Consider the following 15,894-nt stretch of genomic DNA (forward strand, 5'->3'; position numbering starts at 1 on the left):
AGTATTTAATTTGTGTTTGTATTTAATGATATATTTGTTAATGTAGTCATATTTGTAAATTTAAATGTTATATTTGTACTTAATTTTATATTTTAGCATTTTAGCGTAAAATATATCACCAATATTAGGTATTATATAAACAAATCTAACATTTATATAATAAGTTTCATATCTAAGATATATAGCGAACAAATTTTTTAAATAAAAAGTACGAAAATAGACAATTGTGAATTAGCATGCTATTTATAAATGAAACATTAGCTATAATATTTGTAAGAAAATAAAATGATTGTCAAACTTCTATCAAATTTGGAACATATACAAATTAAGATTTAAATTTGTAAGAAAATAAAATGAAAATATAAATTTGATGTAACTGATAAGAAATTATAAATTTGATGTAACTGATAAGAAATTATAAATGAGTTTAAATTTGTGTATATTTAAACCACGACCTTGCGGATGTTTGCTTTTATTTTTGTAAATAAATATTTATTTTGCCTAAGTGATAATATATATTCTAAAGTTTTACATGTGTTAAATTATTATTTAATAACATTTATAAGCATAATAATTTTATAGTTTATATTTTTTTAAATTTTATTTTATCTTGTGAACCGTCAATTGTATTACCACCATTTTTAGAATATGATCCGTGCATCTATACAAATGTTTTATTTTGTTTTTTTTTTGGATCAAAATTTTATGAAAATGTCTAATAAATTATTTTATATACATGGTAGGTTTGTAAATAATTATAATGGTGCATGTAATATACTTATATTGTTACAAAAATATTTTGTGTATATTATTGATATTCATTAATGTTTATAATATTAATATGACATAGATAAGTTAAAAAATTTATATTGAATTGATTGTGAATTTAATTTAGGAAATGTTTTATTAATTTTGAAAAAGACATGGAAAGCATATAATTATATAATTAGGAGTAATTATTACTTCATTAATTTTGGAAAAGACAAAGATTATTCAAAATAAGTTCATTTAATTATTTCAGTGGCATTAGGCTGTAAATATTGTGCAAGTGTAAGGGTTAGTCTTAATTGGAGAAAATCTTCATACCGAGATGCCCTTGTCCACAATAATGGCAAAACTACAATTAACATTACTTTATCTTGGGGGAGAAGCATCTTATATTTGTAAGATTAGTGATTCCTCTGACTTGAGTTTGAGATAACTAGAGAGGTGTGTGTGCGAGAGAGAGACCTCAGAAGCGTCTGATCTCTTTGGGAGGTCTGAAGTTAAGAGGATGGGTTTCAGGAGTAGCGTTCTCGTCTTCCTTCCACATCTTTATGGTCTTGTCTGCCTCACACGTTACCAGCCTTGAACCCGTCTGATCGTAACACGCTGCATATATACCAGCTTCACTCTCCAGCGAACCAGGCTGTACAATAGCTTCTGCCTGTTGGAAACTGTGACCACTCTTCCAATCCCAGAACCATAAGCTTCCATTATCACCTCCAGTGACCATTACACCATCCTCATTCACAGTCACTGCGTTGATTATGGCTCTTTGCTGAGAAAGCATGTTGTGGCAAAACTCTCCCTTAGGAAGGCTAAACTTGTTGATGTTATCAGCCGATGCAGAAACAAAAGCATTCTCTGTTGGATGGAGCGCCATTGCTCTGACAGCTTTCTTATGATTCGTTAGAGTTGTCATTGTTCTACCATATCGAAGGTCCCAAAATTTAATGGTGGAATCATGAGATCCGGTAACAACTTGAGGGTCGGTTGGACGGGTGAAGACGGAACAAACGTCTTTGTCATGTCCCGAGAGTGCAAAATTCTGCATCTTCGTACGGATATCCCACACCCTGCAGACAGAGTCTCGCCCTCCGGTTAGTAAAACGTCCAGAGTTGGATGAAGAGCTAAACAGTAGACGCCAGAGAGATGGCCATGATAAGATCGGATAACCTTATTCTGCTCAAGGTCCCAGCATTTGACTTGCTTGTCATCACCAGCAGAGAACATGTAGGCATCTTTGTTGCATACAGCAAGGCCTCGTACTTGCCCAATATGTCCAGTAAGTGTGAGCTTCAGAACTCCACTCGCTACATCCCATACCTTAATGGTACGATCAGCTGAACCAGTGCAAAACCATTCATTTCTTGGGTCAAATGCAACAGATCTAACCCACCCCAAGTGCCCCTGGATCACCCTGTAATTCTTCCATGGTGCATGCCACTCTGGACGGGGCCATCGACTAGGCATTAAAGCACAAGTTGACAGGTTTCTTTCAGATGAGGATCCGAATGCAGGAAGAATCGTGGTGCTTTTGCCTGCGTGAACGGTGTTGTCGTTCAAGCTTCTTGGCGGTAAAGTAGGACCGACAACTAAAGCTTTGCCCTGTTTGGCTCCTTCTGGACCTGGAAGGGCGGCAAGGGCGTTGGATGAAGCTATCTGCTCATTATTATATTCAGCTCTACGTATAGACTGCTTACTCACGGGCTCTACACCTCCAAATGCAACTTGAAACTTGTGAGAAAGCCGAATCTTTTTGCTTTCCGGATCAGGCGGAGCGAGTTGATCATGAGCGGGGGAGAAAAGATCAAGAGCTCGCTTTACTGATTTGAGACTCAGCTTTTGCAGTGACTGTGGTTCGATCTCCCTCGTCATCGTCGTTTTCCTTCACTCGATTAGGGTTTTTACACGAAAAAGAAACTATCTGTCTGAGTCACGTATGGTTTATATAGAGAATTAATTTAGAAAGAAAAGGCAAAAATACACATTTTCCTTTTTTGTATATTCGTTAAATTTGCTTTTAAAAAATATGACTTAAACGGTTAAACCTTAAAAGGAAAAGTGAAAAGGAAAGTATTCGTGAGCATCAAGTAATTATTATAACTAGACCCTGATCAGCGCGGATATGCATTTTCAGTTTTTAATTATTTATTTTATTAAATGATGTATTTGTAATATACGTTCATATTATATTCATTAAGTAAATATTTTTTTTTGCATCTTAAAATATCTATTTTTTACGAATGTGTGATATCATATAAAAAATATAAAAAATGAGTATAGAGTTAATTAGATAGTTTTAAAAACAAAATTTTTTTCTTTCGTGTGCGATATCGTATAAATAATGATCCGCCCAGTTAACAAAAATCATGATTATTTTATGTGTAATTTTTTTTATTTTGACCATTTTCTTAAAACTATATTAAATTTTACATATTTTAATATCTTTACCTTTTTAATTGAAATGCAACTCAATATTTTTTTAACAATTATAACAAAATATTTAAAAAATATTTTTAGAATTTGTTTGAAAAATATGAAAATTACATTTTAAATTAAAATTATCCTAAAATATGATAAGTTTTGATGTAAACGAAAACTCAAATTATGTCAAAAATAACGATATTCAATGATAATAACAATTTTAATTGATTATTTTTTAAAAAATACATTTACAAAAATATTGTTTGAAAGAAAATTCATTTAGCTTTAAAATATAAAATGAAATATTATAATTAAATAATAAAAAATATAAATAAAAACCATAAATTTAGCAAATGACAACTGAGTTATATTATGCTAAAATTTTCTTTCTAACAATTTATCAAATGACAAATGAGTTATGAGCAAATATACCATATAATTTTTAAAAACATAGTCATTCTTAAATATTTTTTGAATAAATAATTATTTTTAAATTTAATCAACTGAAAATAATATCCGTACAATTGTGTGATTCAAATTCTAGTTTTATTGATGCATGTTATATATTAGTGCTGCATGTTTTAGGTAACATTTTAATGATGCACGTTTTTAAAAATCTTCATTATTAAGATTATGCACGTAAGGATAACTCATGAGTTTTTTGGGTTGATTAAATGACATTATGTCCAAATTTATTTAAGGATATTTCATTAAAGTAACTGAAAAAGACAAACAATAAAATAGGAAGTTTAAATTCATTTAAGCATATTTCATTAATATAACTGAAAAGACAAGTGATAAATTAGGCAGTTTTATTCATTTTATGATATTTCATAAATGCAACTGAAAAAGACAAGAAAAAAAAGGGAGTTTAATTAATGAAGTAAGAACATTTTCAAATGAGCACTTCTCTTTTAATAATATAGATTATACGAAGTAAATACATTAGGAAAGTTTCAGTCTTGTTAACCAAGAAAAAGGAGATATTCAGACTAATTGTTTTTTTTTTCATTTTAATATAGAATTTAGAAAAATACCTTCTTATGAGTTTATATTTTGAAGATTACACTGTGTTTAACTGTTTTTGAAAACTACACTTATTTATAGATAAAATGACGAAAATATCCAATTTATATGTATTCTAATATTTAAATTTAAAGTGTTTATAAAGTAAATCCAACAACCGTCTGGTTTTATATTTATCTTAATATCTATATAAAATCTCATTTAATTAATTATTCGACGCCACAATGTTTTATTATCTCTTAGAAGAAGCTTCATGTCGTCATCATCATAAACATATTACACAAAATACTGTAGAAAAAAAATCTAAAAGTAGTGCAGAAAACATATTAGATCCCTCACGAGAATTTAACTAAGAAAATAAATCAATTATACAGAATCTAAAAAGTGGCAAAAGCTCGACTAGCTCCACTGTTGCTTCCGAAGCAAAAATGCTTTGAAGTTTTTCATCACAATTCACCATATATTATTGCTTTTAGGATCCTTTTAGAACAGAAACCAATCAATCAAGATATAAACTTCTTTAGCAAATACTAAATGATCCCTTCAAGATCTTTCTTGTCTTGATATAAGACCAGACACTCATGAAAACAATCCAAGAAATATAAAAGCCAAACGGTGCCTTGATGTATCTCTTTTCTTTATGTTACAGTTTATTAGCTACCGTAACATTGTACTTTGATTAGCATGATTATAGGGAAGAGATTATATTTGTGAACTTTGTGCATATAAAAATTCGTGGAGTTGCAGTAAAGCAACATGGTTTAATCCATTTCGTGAAAAACTAAACCCCAACAACATTACGTGTTTATCTCAAACTTAATTTTCTCACACATGAATAATAATAATATTTTCATTTTTACATTTTGGTTATTAAAAGGAAAAGCGGTCAAAACCAGCCCAAACACACATGAATATGCCGGTGCGAAAACATACCCAACTTTCTTTTTAATTGAAATTACATACCTGATTAATTTTTTTGTGCCAAAATCTTCATTTTTGACATCTGGCAAACGGATTCTTAACAGAAGCTGACGTGGCTGTTTCCTCTAAACGACGTCGTTTTGTACGCTGCGGGAATTAATAAGAGATCAACAAAAAGTCGTTGTTTTAGAACCTTATTTTCCAACGTGGTCGTTTAAAGCTCTTCACTTTGTCTCTTTAACGTGTCTGTGAAGAGAATTTGACAAGAGTTGTGCTGAAAATTTGGGTTGTCATATAAGATTTACCCTGATAATTAATCAACAAAAGACAACGATATAAACCATCCAAAAATCAGAAACATCCGATTCAAAAGTCATACAAAAAATGATGGAGTGACAACTCCAATACCAAAAATAAAATCACTAACAAAATAGTCTACAGACAGCAACAAAACAATCATCAAGTTGCGTCTATGTTCCTTAAAAACACACCAAAAGCTGTTTATGTGCTCCTTTTAAATACACCAAAAGCTGCTTTTATCCTCCTTCAAAACACACCAAAAGGAAAAAATATAAGTCATATGCAAAAAGCTATAGCAATCTAAAAAAATAACTATAATATTACCACCACGATTCGAATTTTGTGATGATTGGCTTGGTCCTTCAGAAGGTGGTTTCCTTGGCCTAAAAACGGGACAGCCATGATTAGGACATTTCCTACTGTTATGTCCTCCGTGTCCACATCTTCCACAAGTTGAGGTTCTTCCTTCAATAGTCAGTTTTAGGCCTGGGCATTTAGAAATTGTTGGAGACATCTTCACAGACAGAAGTAGAGCTGAAGAACGCCCTGCTACAGTTCTGTGGATTCTTCATCAACACTGCTTCATACACTCGCACATCAAAATTCTTTAATGCTTGTAGAGCTACCTCATAATCTCCAATATTAAAACTCTTTGCTACTGCCCAGAACAAGTCTTTAGGCAGTTCCTTTCCTGGATAAGCTCTCCTTAAGTTTCCGTAGATGTGCCTTGCACACATACGGTGTTCTACTCGAGGCAGTTCATGTTCAACAGCATTTATCAGACCCTGCAATTGAAGACAAACAAGTTAAATCAAGCATGAAAATAAAGAAGTTAAATCAACAGCAGTGATCAGTTACCTTTTGCCTATCCGATATTAATGTGAACCCTGTCCCATCTAACAATTTTAAATCATGTTTGAGCTTCTGAATAAACCAAAGCCAACTGTCAGTGTTCTCCACTTGCACTACCGCCCAAGCAACAGGAAACAATTGGTTGTTTGAGTCTCTACCAACAGCTGCTAAGAATTGACCTTGGACACTAGTCTTCAAAAAACAGCCATCTATGCCAAATATTGGACGACAATATGCAATCCATGTTCTCTTTAAGGCAGCTAAGCAGACATATATCCTGTCAAAAACCTCTAAACCTCTTTCATCTGTAGTTGTTCCAATCTCCATAGTAGAATCTGGATTACATTTTAAAACCTCTACTTTGTAGTCCTTAAGCCTCGCATATTGCTTGTCATGTTCATCTTGAATCATCATCAAAGCTTTTTTCTTACCCTTCCTACATTGATCTTATGAAGAAATCACCTTGTACTTCTCTTCAAGTCTTTCTTGCATGACCTTAGGCTTGAGAGTAGGATCTCTTCTAATCTCGTTCAAGAACAACTTGGCAATAATCCTATCCCTAACGACCTGGCTATATCCATCTGGTATACATGAATGCTCCTCCTGAAATGTCTTAATCAAAAACATTCCTGCTGATTTTTCATAGGAGCAGTAGATTCTGAACTGGCACCCTTTGTCCTCGTTTTTATTACTTCCATCTCCACTAGGAACAACATGATCAGCATTACCATCAGCCCCATCATTATCGCCCTCACCTCCAGCAACAACTCCACACCTCACCTCTGATTTTTCACATCCCCATCTACTAAATTTCACATTGAATCCACTCTTTAGGGCATAGTCAGCCACATCTTCCTTGAACTCAGGTATACTATCAAATGCTTGCCCTAACTTTAGTTCACCACTCCCTTTCTTACACCTTTGATATCGGCGACCACCATCCTCACAATCAGAGTTCTGAGGAGTTACCTCATCATTGTGATGCTCATCTTCATCAACAAAGCCGGCTACATTAAGCTCCACTTGTGCATCTTCATCAAGCATTTCAGAATCACTGTTATGTGATGTATCACCTCTCACTCTATCGCCATCAGCAGCACTTCCATCTCCATGACCAGAATGTCCATCCCATCACCAGAAGCTATAAGATCATCATCTTTTTCCAAGAAAATCTTAGCAGCCTTTGTCAAATTTAATGAGCTAAGCAGATTTTGGTACATTGCATCGCCGTTACATGTGGGAACCGAAATTCGCACTGTCGATTTCCGTTTAAATTAGGAAAGTAGGAGAACTCTATTTTCCCAGAGGTCCCGGATATCTACTAATACCACACGCTAAGCAATCAGAACACGAGATAACAATGATAAAGTATAAGAAATCGTAAAAAGGGAGCAAAGAGAAGTCTTATTCTGAATTTGTGTATGAGCGTTTACAACAAGGTATAAGCCTGAGCTGTTGAGCTGTCGGCGAGATTCCTAGTTCTAACAACCCTAAGACGGCTAAACCTGATTGAGTCGCGCAACTCGAATAACAAAAACGGAAAGTTGTCTAATTGCTCTAAGTGCTAAGTTTCCTCAATCCTATCCCTAACGACCTGGCTATATCCATCTGGTATACATGAATGCTCCTCCTGAAATGTCTTAATCAAAAACATTCCTGCTGATTTTTCATAGGAGCAGTAGATTCTGAACTGGCACCCTTTGTCCTCGTTTTTATTACTTCCATCTCCACTAGGAACAACATGATCAGCATTACCATCAGCCCCATCATTATCGCCCTCACCTCCAGCAACAACTCCACACCTCACCTCTGATTTTTCACATCCCCATATACTAAATTTCACATTGAATCCACTCTTTAGGGCATAGTCAACCACAGCTTCCTTGAACTCAGGTATACTATCAAATGCTTGCCCTAACTTTAGTTCACCACTCCCTTTCTTACACCTTTGATATCGGCGACCACCATCCTCACAATCAGAGTTCTGAGGAGTTACCTCATCATTGTGATGCTCATCTTCATCAACAAAGCCGGCTACATTAAGCTCCACTTGTGCATCTTCATCAAGCATTTCAGAATCACTGTTATGTGATGTATCACCTCTCACTCTATCGCCATCAGCAGCACTTCCATCTCCATGACCAGAATGTCCATCCCCATCACCAGAAGCTATAAGATCATCATCTTTTTCCAAGAAAATCTGAGCAGCCTTTGTCAAAATTAATGAGCTAAGCAGATTTTGGTACATTGCATCGCCGTTACACATCATTTTCAGCTCTGTGATGTCTTCATAAGGAAGTTTGTACCAAATCCTTTGTCCGTATAAGCTGATTCCAAGTGCGTCCGACAGCTTTGTGAACATCATCTCGGGATAGCAAACAAGAACATATGTATCCCCTCCTTTATATGAAGTGAGACCATCATTAATTTCAAATTTTCCATTGTAGTATATTGTGAAACATGCTTCAAAAGAGTCACTGCAAAACAGAGAAAAATCCAGTTTAGCATTTCATCGAACAGTTGGTGTGTAAAAAAAATTCATATTGATTCAAAAACCCTAAAATACAAAAACTTTGTCTTAAAATGTAATCATCTAATAGGTATGTCAAGTTTCAAAATTGAGGAACAATTAAGGTAAAAAACGCAATCTATATTCTCTGTTATAAAGGAAACGACTTCGAGAATGAAAGGGAGACTTACCTCATCGCATAGAACGTTGGAACAAGACTGAGAAACACACAAGAACTTCGACAGATCTATAACAAACAAATTTTGATTTTTTTTTCCTGTACATCGTAGAGGAGAGCTGTTAGAACTTTCTCCGTGTTCCAACAAGAAAGTGTAATGTTCAAAAAAAAGAAAAAAGGAATATACATTTCAAATTTTAAATGATAAACAGTGTATTTTTCAAATTATCCCTATTAATTTTCGATTTTTGCATTTAAGCTAATATCGAAAATGGAAAAAAGGAAAACTTATAATTGAAAATTCAACAGTTTAATCAATGAGCTTAAGCTGTTCTTGACAGAATGTTTCACTGAGTTCGAGTTTCATCTATCTCTGTCGCCGATAGCTCCCACATTGGAGACATCATTAGTTTAGGCTAAGTTGATCAGTTATTCTAAAATTTTATTTTAGAGAAAATCTGAGATGAAAACTCGGAAATGCTAAGAATAGAAAGAAACGAGTCTAAATTTGAAGGCTTTCAATGGTTTGAGGAGATGAACGGTTTCTTCTTTGAATTACATAATTAGTTAAAAGAGGAAACGACAAGAAAAGATGAAATGTAGAAGAAAAAGGCATTGCAGATTTCTTCATGCTGCTTTTGATCGAATGATTTTAGGTTTTACATTTTGTCTTTTTCAGCATATAGTTCATGATCTTCTCTTGTGTATGTGTACATCCATATGATTTGTTGTAGACAAGAAAACATATGCTTTCTTAGGTATTGTTCAAGGTTATATATAGGTCTCTAGAAAAAAAAGAAGCAAAAATGAGCAAGGAACAAAGCTGTGTTCTAAAAGCTTGGGAGGTGACGATGAGAAAGACCCAACAAGCCAAGAAACGTGCAAACAGTATTTTTGGGACGGTACCGGTAGCTCTACAGACAGATGATGATGCTACAACAACCGAGGAGAATGATGATCATGAGAGCAGCACTAACACAAGCAGCGTAGGTGAACTGTACCAAGAAGAGAGAGTGCTTCCCAATGGAGACTATTACACAGGTCAATGGTACGATAGTTTTCCCCACGGGCACGGTAAATATCTATGGACAGATGGTTGCATGTACATTGGTGATTGGTACAACGGGAAGACTATGGGGAAAGGCAAGTTCGGTTGGCCTTCTGGTGCCATGTATGAAGGCGAGTTCAAAAGCGGGTACATGGATGGGACTGGCACTTACACAGGTCCTAGTGGAGATACTTATAAAGGTCAGTGGGTGATGAACCTAAAACATGGACATGGGATCAAGAGTTTTGCAAACGGAGATGTGTATGATGGTGAATGGAGAAGGGGTTTGCAAGAAGCTCAAGGGAAGTATCGTTGGAGAGATGGGAGCTATTGCATCGGTGAATGGAAGAACGGTACTATTAGTGGCAAAGGTACTTTTGTTTGGTCAAGGGATGGTAATAGATACGATGGGTTTTGGGATGATGGTTTCCCTAATGGTAACGGGACATTCAAATGGGACGATGGGAGTTTCTACGTTGGTCATTGGTCTAAAGATCCTGAAGAAATGAACGGTACTTACTATCCATCAGGCAACGAAGGGACTCTTGATTGGGATCCTAAAGACGTGTTTGATAATCTGAGTGAGTACAAGATTTGTAGTGGAGAAAGGGTTCCTGTGTTGCCTTCACAGAAGAAGCTCTCTGTTTGGAACTCTTCCAAGCGTGTTGAGAAGCCGAGGAGGATATCTGTTGATGGGAGGGTAAGTGTTGGTTTGGATAGAGCGTTTGAGAAGATGAATATGTGGGGAAGTGATAGTGGTGAAGGCGCTGCTGATATTGATTCAACTACAAGGAGAGATTTGGATGCTGAGATAATGAGACTTGAGGCTGAAGGATTGATTCAGAGCTTGAGACCTAGTCCTGTGCCTATGAGATTGCCAAAGGCAGGGAAGAAGCAAGGCGAGACCATATCGAAAGGTCACCGGAATTACGAGCTTATGCTTAATCTACAGCTTGGAATCAGGTAACTATCTCACTTTACCTCCTTAGTTATATCAATGTTCTAAAAATCGGTCTAGGCGCAGTATAACCAATAGTCCCATAAAAAATGCATAACTACCGTCTAACGATTTTTTGAACATTGAGTTATATTATAAGTTAAAGCTTTGTTGATGTTTTGGTTATGCAGACATGCTGTTGGAAAACAAGCTCAGGTTGTGTCTCTTGATCTTAAGCATTCAGCTTTTGATCCAAAGGAGAAGTTATGGACAAGATTTCCACCAGAAGGAGCCAAATACACACCTCCTCACCAATCTAGTGAATTCAAATGGAAAGACTATTGCCCATTAGTTTTTAGGTGAGAAAACATAACACTGACCTCTCTATTTAGCTCTCATTGGTGCTGCTTATTCTTACAACATGTTATACTAATTTACCTATCTTTCAGGAGCCTGAGGAAGCTGTTCAAGGTAGATCCAGCTGATTACATGTTATCGATCTGCGGTAATGATGCCCTTAGGGAGCTATCATCTCCTGGTAAAAGTGGAAGTTTTTTCTACTTGACGAACGATGATCGTTACATGATAAAGACAATGAAGAAGTCTGAAACTAAAGTGAGTTTAAGTTACCATATAAAGGTGTGTGGCTGCTACACATATTAACTGCTTTCTTGAATTATGTGATGCAGGTGCTTCTGAGAATGCTTGCAGCTTATTACAACCATGTTAGAGCATTTGAGAACACTTTGGTGATTAGATTCTACGGTCTCCACTGTGTGAAGTTGACTGGAACAATCCAAAAGAAGGTAAGAAGTGAGAACAATGCTAACTTAAAATATAAAGAAAGGGTGCAGCTTGGATCTTCATCGAGTTCATCTCCTTTTTTTTTGCAGGTGCGGTTTGTCATTATGGGTAACCTATTTTGTTCAGAGTACTCTATCCACAGACGCTTTGATCTTAAAGGATCTTCTCTTGGCCGCACAACCGATAAACCTGAATCAGAAATCAACTCAAACACAATCTTGAAAGATCTTGATCTGAATTTCATTTTCAGACTACAGAAAGCTTGGTTTCAAGAATTCATTAGGTTAGTAACCATCAATCAATATCTTTACTTCACAGTTACATTATTTATATTTATGTCCTATCGACTGAACCGGAAGGAACGTCCTTAGTGATACCCAGTGGATTAGTTACCACACTACATTATAATTATTATGACCGTTGCTTTAATTTTCAGACAAGTCGACAAAGACTGTGAGTTTCTAGAACAGGAGAGGATCATGGACTACAGTCTTCTGGTTGGGATTCATTTCAGAGAAGCATCAGTCGCTGGAGAGTTGATACCTTCTGGAGCACGCACACCTATTGGTTCGCATTCTTGAAAAAACCAACAAACATGTCTCTCTTCATTAGAATGTATCAACCAAACTATTTTTCCTTGTCAACTTCAGGTGAGTTTGAAGATGAAACAGCCCCTCGTCTCTCAAGAGTAGACGTAGATCAGCTTCTATCCGATCCCACAAGGTAAGTAAACACACAACAAAAGTTGAACTCATACTTTCTCTGATTCTGGAGTCCAAGAAATGTGCTGATTGTTGCAGGTGGGCTAGTATTAGACTTGGAGGTAACATGCCGGCTCGAGCAGAGAGGACAATGAGAAGGAGCGACTGTGAGTTCCAGCTAGTTGGGGAACCAACGGGAGAGTACTATGAAGTTGTAATGATCTTTGGAATCATAGACATTCTTCAAGACTACGATATCAGCAAGAAACTTGAACATGCTTACAAGAGTATCCAGTACGATCCTACTTCAATCTCAGCCGTTGATCCGAGGCTGTACTCGAGACGCTTCCGTGATTTTATCTTTAAGGTCTTCTCTGAGGACGATTGAAACAAGTTTCCACTGTTTCTGGCCTTTTTAGGTTTCTTGTGCGCCAAGAAATGAAGGCTTAGGTTTTATATACTTCCATTCGGCAATGGTTATGCAGCCACTACTTTATTTTATTTCATAAACTGTATTAATTCTACAATAAACTAAGTATGTAAGGAAAAATGTTTCAAAAAAAAAAAAACTAAGTACGTGACAAAAGTTGACATTTTAGCAGTGAATAATTTTTTTACGAGAAATTCTACCTAAAAAAGATTTTGTCACAAATATAGACCTTAAAAATAAAATGACCAAAATAGATTTAATTGTTTTATCAAAAGAAGTAAATATACATTTTTATCCCAAAGGTTAATTAATCTAGACATTATGGTTTAGAGTTAAAGAGTGGAATTTAGGGTTTAGGGTTTATGGTTTAGAGTTTAGGGTTTCAGATTTAAAGTTGAAGAGTGGAGTTTTGGGATAGGATTTCAAATTAAAAAAAAAACAAATTTAAAATTTTCAAAATAAAAAAATGCTATTTTGGTCATTTTAGTTTTTGAAGTCTATTTTTGTGACACAAACTTAAAGATGTTTATCCGAGAGAATTGACTTTTTTTTATTTCACTTCTTTTTTTTTGAAGATGAATTAATCACATAAACGAGTTCTCACATTTCTCGTACAGCATCTTTTCACGCAACGCTTCGAATTCATTTTGTAATAACTATCCATGTTTTCCATTTGAAGATGAAAAGTGTAGAAAAGCCTTTCCTCTTGCGACCTTGAAAATGAAACATCCACAAGAACAAACCCCATCTTCTTCTAGTCCAGTTAACACATTGGATATTGAGAAGTTATGAATCAATTGGACGATGAAATTTGGACCATCACTTCGTTGTCTCCAAGCCTAGTGACGGGAACAGTGGATATATAACTTGACACTGCCTTTGGTTGTGGCTTAACGTAATGTTCAATGCCTCTTTGATCCGATACACGAATTAATCAAGAGTTCTTCCTTATTCTGTAATAACTTCTTCGCTTGCTCATGCACCTCTGGTATGTACTTTAAGCTCCGTGAATTGGTTCCAGAAATACTTAGCTTCCTCTGCAAGAAAGAAAAGGAAAAAGGATTCTCAGCATTTTTGTTCTAGATGGTATAGATGCAAACACAAACGTATTTATTCTGTTAAATTTATGGAGTTCCAACTTAAAATTAATTGACGTGTAACTTATTGATATATTAGATATTCTTTTGTATATCACTGTAGGTCTTATCTCACTGCAAGATTCCGAGCACATTCTTTTAAAACGTCCAAAATATAAGGGACGTCAGAATAGTTACTTACCGATTGATCTAAGGTTGGAAGACTTGAGCGGAGAGATGAAAATAAAGAGTTGATCTTCTTGCGACGGTCACGCTCACTAGCATTGCGATTACGCTTCTTGATAACAAATACATATGTTATAAAGCTGCGTTAAAATATGTTATAAAAACTTTTTATCTTTTATAGACTCTATTGGCTATCCGGTTGGCTCCAGGAAAAAACGTATTTAGTGTTTAGAGTGGATTAGTCCGAAATCATACCAACGTGTATGACCCAAATTTGAACCAATTGTCTGTTACGGTCTACATGTTCACCATCTGTGACGAAACTCAAGTCTAAACTGGTTAAGCAGTGATAATTTAGTTTTCAACAGAAATGAAATTTAAAACCGGTATGGATATACACCGAGTTCAAAAAGATTACAATCTAACTACCACTGCTTGATTTTGTTTTGGTCAATTACCACTGCTTGGTTAAAACCTCTGTTCATTAAAATTATATAAAATTATACATGTATTATATATAATACATGTATCAAAACTATAAGAAGATTATATATTTGTGTATTGAAAGATGAGTCAGCTTAAAGATTATAAGAAGATTACATGTATTATATATTCGTTGAAATAAGGTGGAAGATGCTTTGGGCATCCACATGACATGATGTAAGCCTATACATAAGCATTTTTGAAATTTAGTGTCTTTCTTAAATACATGCAGCCTCATTATTTAGCACAATAAAGCCATTACAATATTTAGGTCAACATGATGCCCATCTATGTCTACACTAAAATATGTTGTGATTTAGTTATTCTTCCAAGAACTGGTAAAAAATATTCCCAAACTCTAAATGTGAGCCAATGAGGTTACATAGATTCTTATAGTGACCCACATTTCCAAACTAATATAATATTTTCACTAAAAGAAAACGTTTCTATAACAACGAAGATTTACGAGGAAAATATTTCGTCGTAAATTTACATGGTGTTTACAACGCAATTACGAAGAGACCAAAATTCGTCGTAAACTCCATGTAACTTTACGACGAAACGGTTTCGTCGTAAAGTCAATGTAAGTTTACGACGAAAGTACGTGGAAAGAGAAATTTGTCGTAACCGTTACATCGACATTACAACGAAACATGTTACCGTTATATTTAGGTGAAAACGTGTATTCAATGTGCTTTAACTTACCTAAATTCGTTGTAAAGTGGTTGTAAATCTTATGTTAAAAACATGTAAAATCCATGTAAAACATTCCTTGTAAAATCGTTGTTATATTTCAACTACCCAACTCGAAAATTTCTCTATATATATGTCATTTCCCACAACTCTCTTCCTCACAACACACAAACGGGAAAAAAAAACAGCAAAAAAAAATTTTCAAAACAAAATCTAAGAAAAAAATGGCCGGTGGCGGTAGTATTTACGAGTTACGGAGTTGGATGTATTTGCACAAAGATTCCGACGGGAGGGTGACGAACGCATTTCTGAGCGGGCTAGAGACATTCATGCACCAGGCGGGCTGTACACCGATCACGCTGGAAAGTGGTAAGATGTTATGCCCCTGTCGGAAATGCAAGAATTCAAAATTTGCACGTAGTGAAACTGTATGGAAGCATTTAGTAAACAAATGATTTACACCACAATACTACATTTGGTATCAACATGGAGAGGGTTATGGGGGGGAAATAAAGCTAGTAGTAGTAAATAATAATTTTGAGGATGCTCATCATAATGAA

At 35.1% G+C, this 15,894-nt stretch overlaps 2 protein-coding genes and 2 pseudogenes across 2 annotated transcripts; 1 reads left to right on the forward strand and 3 right to left on the reverse strand.

The window, feature by feature from the left end:
• The window catches only part of LOC106309165, a 4,000-nt pseudogene extending 3,361 nt beyond the window's left edge, over window positions 1-639 (reverse strand).
• A 592-nt stretch (window positions 640-1,231) lies between these two features.
• Window positions 1,232-9,667, reverse strand: LOC106309166 (protein pleiotropic regulator PRL2-like). Its single transcript, XM_013746229.1, has 3 exons — window positions 9,640-9,667; window positions 9,448-9,478; window positions 1,232-2,633 (listed from the first exon to the last, which is right to left on the reverse strand). Exons 1-3 carry the CDS (start codon window positions 9,665-9,667, stop codon window positions 1,232-1,234), a joined length of 1,461 nt encoding a protein of 486 aa, XP_013601683.1.
• Window positions 9,587-12,947, forward strand: LOC106310543 (phosphatidylinositol 4-phosphate 5-kinase 4). The gene is made up of 8 exons (XM_013747774.1): window positions 9,587-10,987; window positions 11,153-11,320; window positions 11,411-11,576; window positions 11,651-11,767; window positions 11,855-12,048; window positions 12,202-12,332; window positions 12,416-12,488; window positions 12,566-12,947. The coding sequence occupies exons 1-8, from the start codon at window positions 9,783-9,785 to the stop codon at window positions 12,852-12,854; spliced, it is 2,343 nt and encodes a 780-aa protein (XP_013603228.1). The 5' UTR covers window positions 9,587-9,782; the 3' UTR covers window positions 12,855-12,947.
• Window positions 12,948-13,480: 533 nt separating this feature from the next.
• On the reverse strand, window positions 13,481-14,470 carry LOC106309167 (annotated as a pseudogene).
• Between the last annotated feature and the right edge of the window lie 1,424 nt (window positions 14,471-15,894).

This window comes from Brassica oleracea, chromosome C8, assembly GCF_000695525.1.
Source record: "Brassica oleracea var. oleracea cultivar TO1000 chromosome C8, BOL, whole genome shotgun sequence".
Taxonomy (NCBI): domain Eukaryota; kingdom Viridiplantae; phylum Streptophyta; class Magnoliopsida; order Brassicales; family Brassicaceae; genus Brassica; species Brassica oleracea.

Excerpts from the sequence above, each read along its gene's own strand:
- LOC106310543 (XM_013747774.1), top strand. The coding sequence starts at position 9,783 with ATGAGCAAGGAACAAAGCTGTGTTCTAAAAGCTTGGGAGGTGACGATG. Across the intron at positions 11,321-11,410 it reads TATTGCCCATTAGTTTTTAG|GAGCCTGAGGAAGCTGTTCA; the intron begins GTGAGAAAACAT and ends CCTATCTTTCAG. Across the intron at positions 12,333-12,415 it reads TGGAGCACGCACACCTATTG|GTGAGTTTGAAGATGAAACA; the intron begins GTTCGCATTCTT and ends TGTCAACTTCAG.
- LOC106309166 (XM_013746229.1), bottom strand. The coding sequence starts at position 9,667 with ATGAACTATATGCTGAAAAAGACAAAAT. Across the intron at positions 9,479-9,639 it reads TATGCTGAAAAAGACAAAAT|ACTCGTTTCTTTCTATTCTT; the intron begins GTAAAACCTAAA and ends CTTCAAATTTAG. Across the intron at positions 2,634-9,447 it reads TCTATTCTTAGCATTTCCGA|GGAGATCGAACCACAGTCAC; the intron begins GTTTTCATCTCA and ends GACGATGACGAG.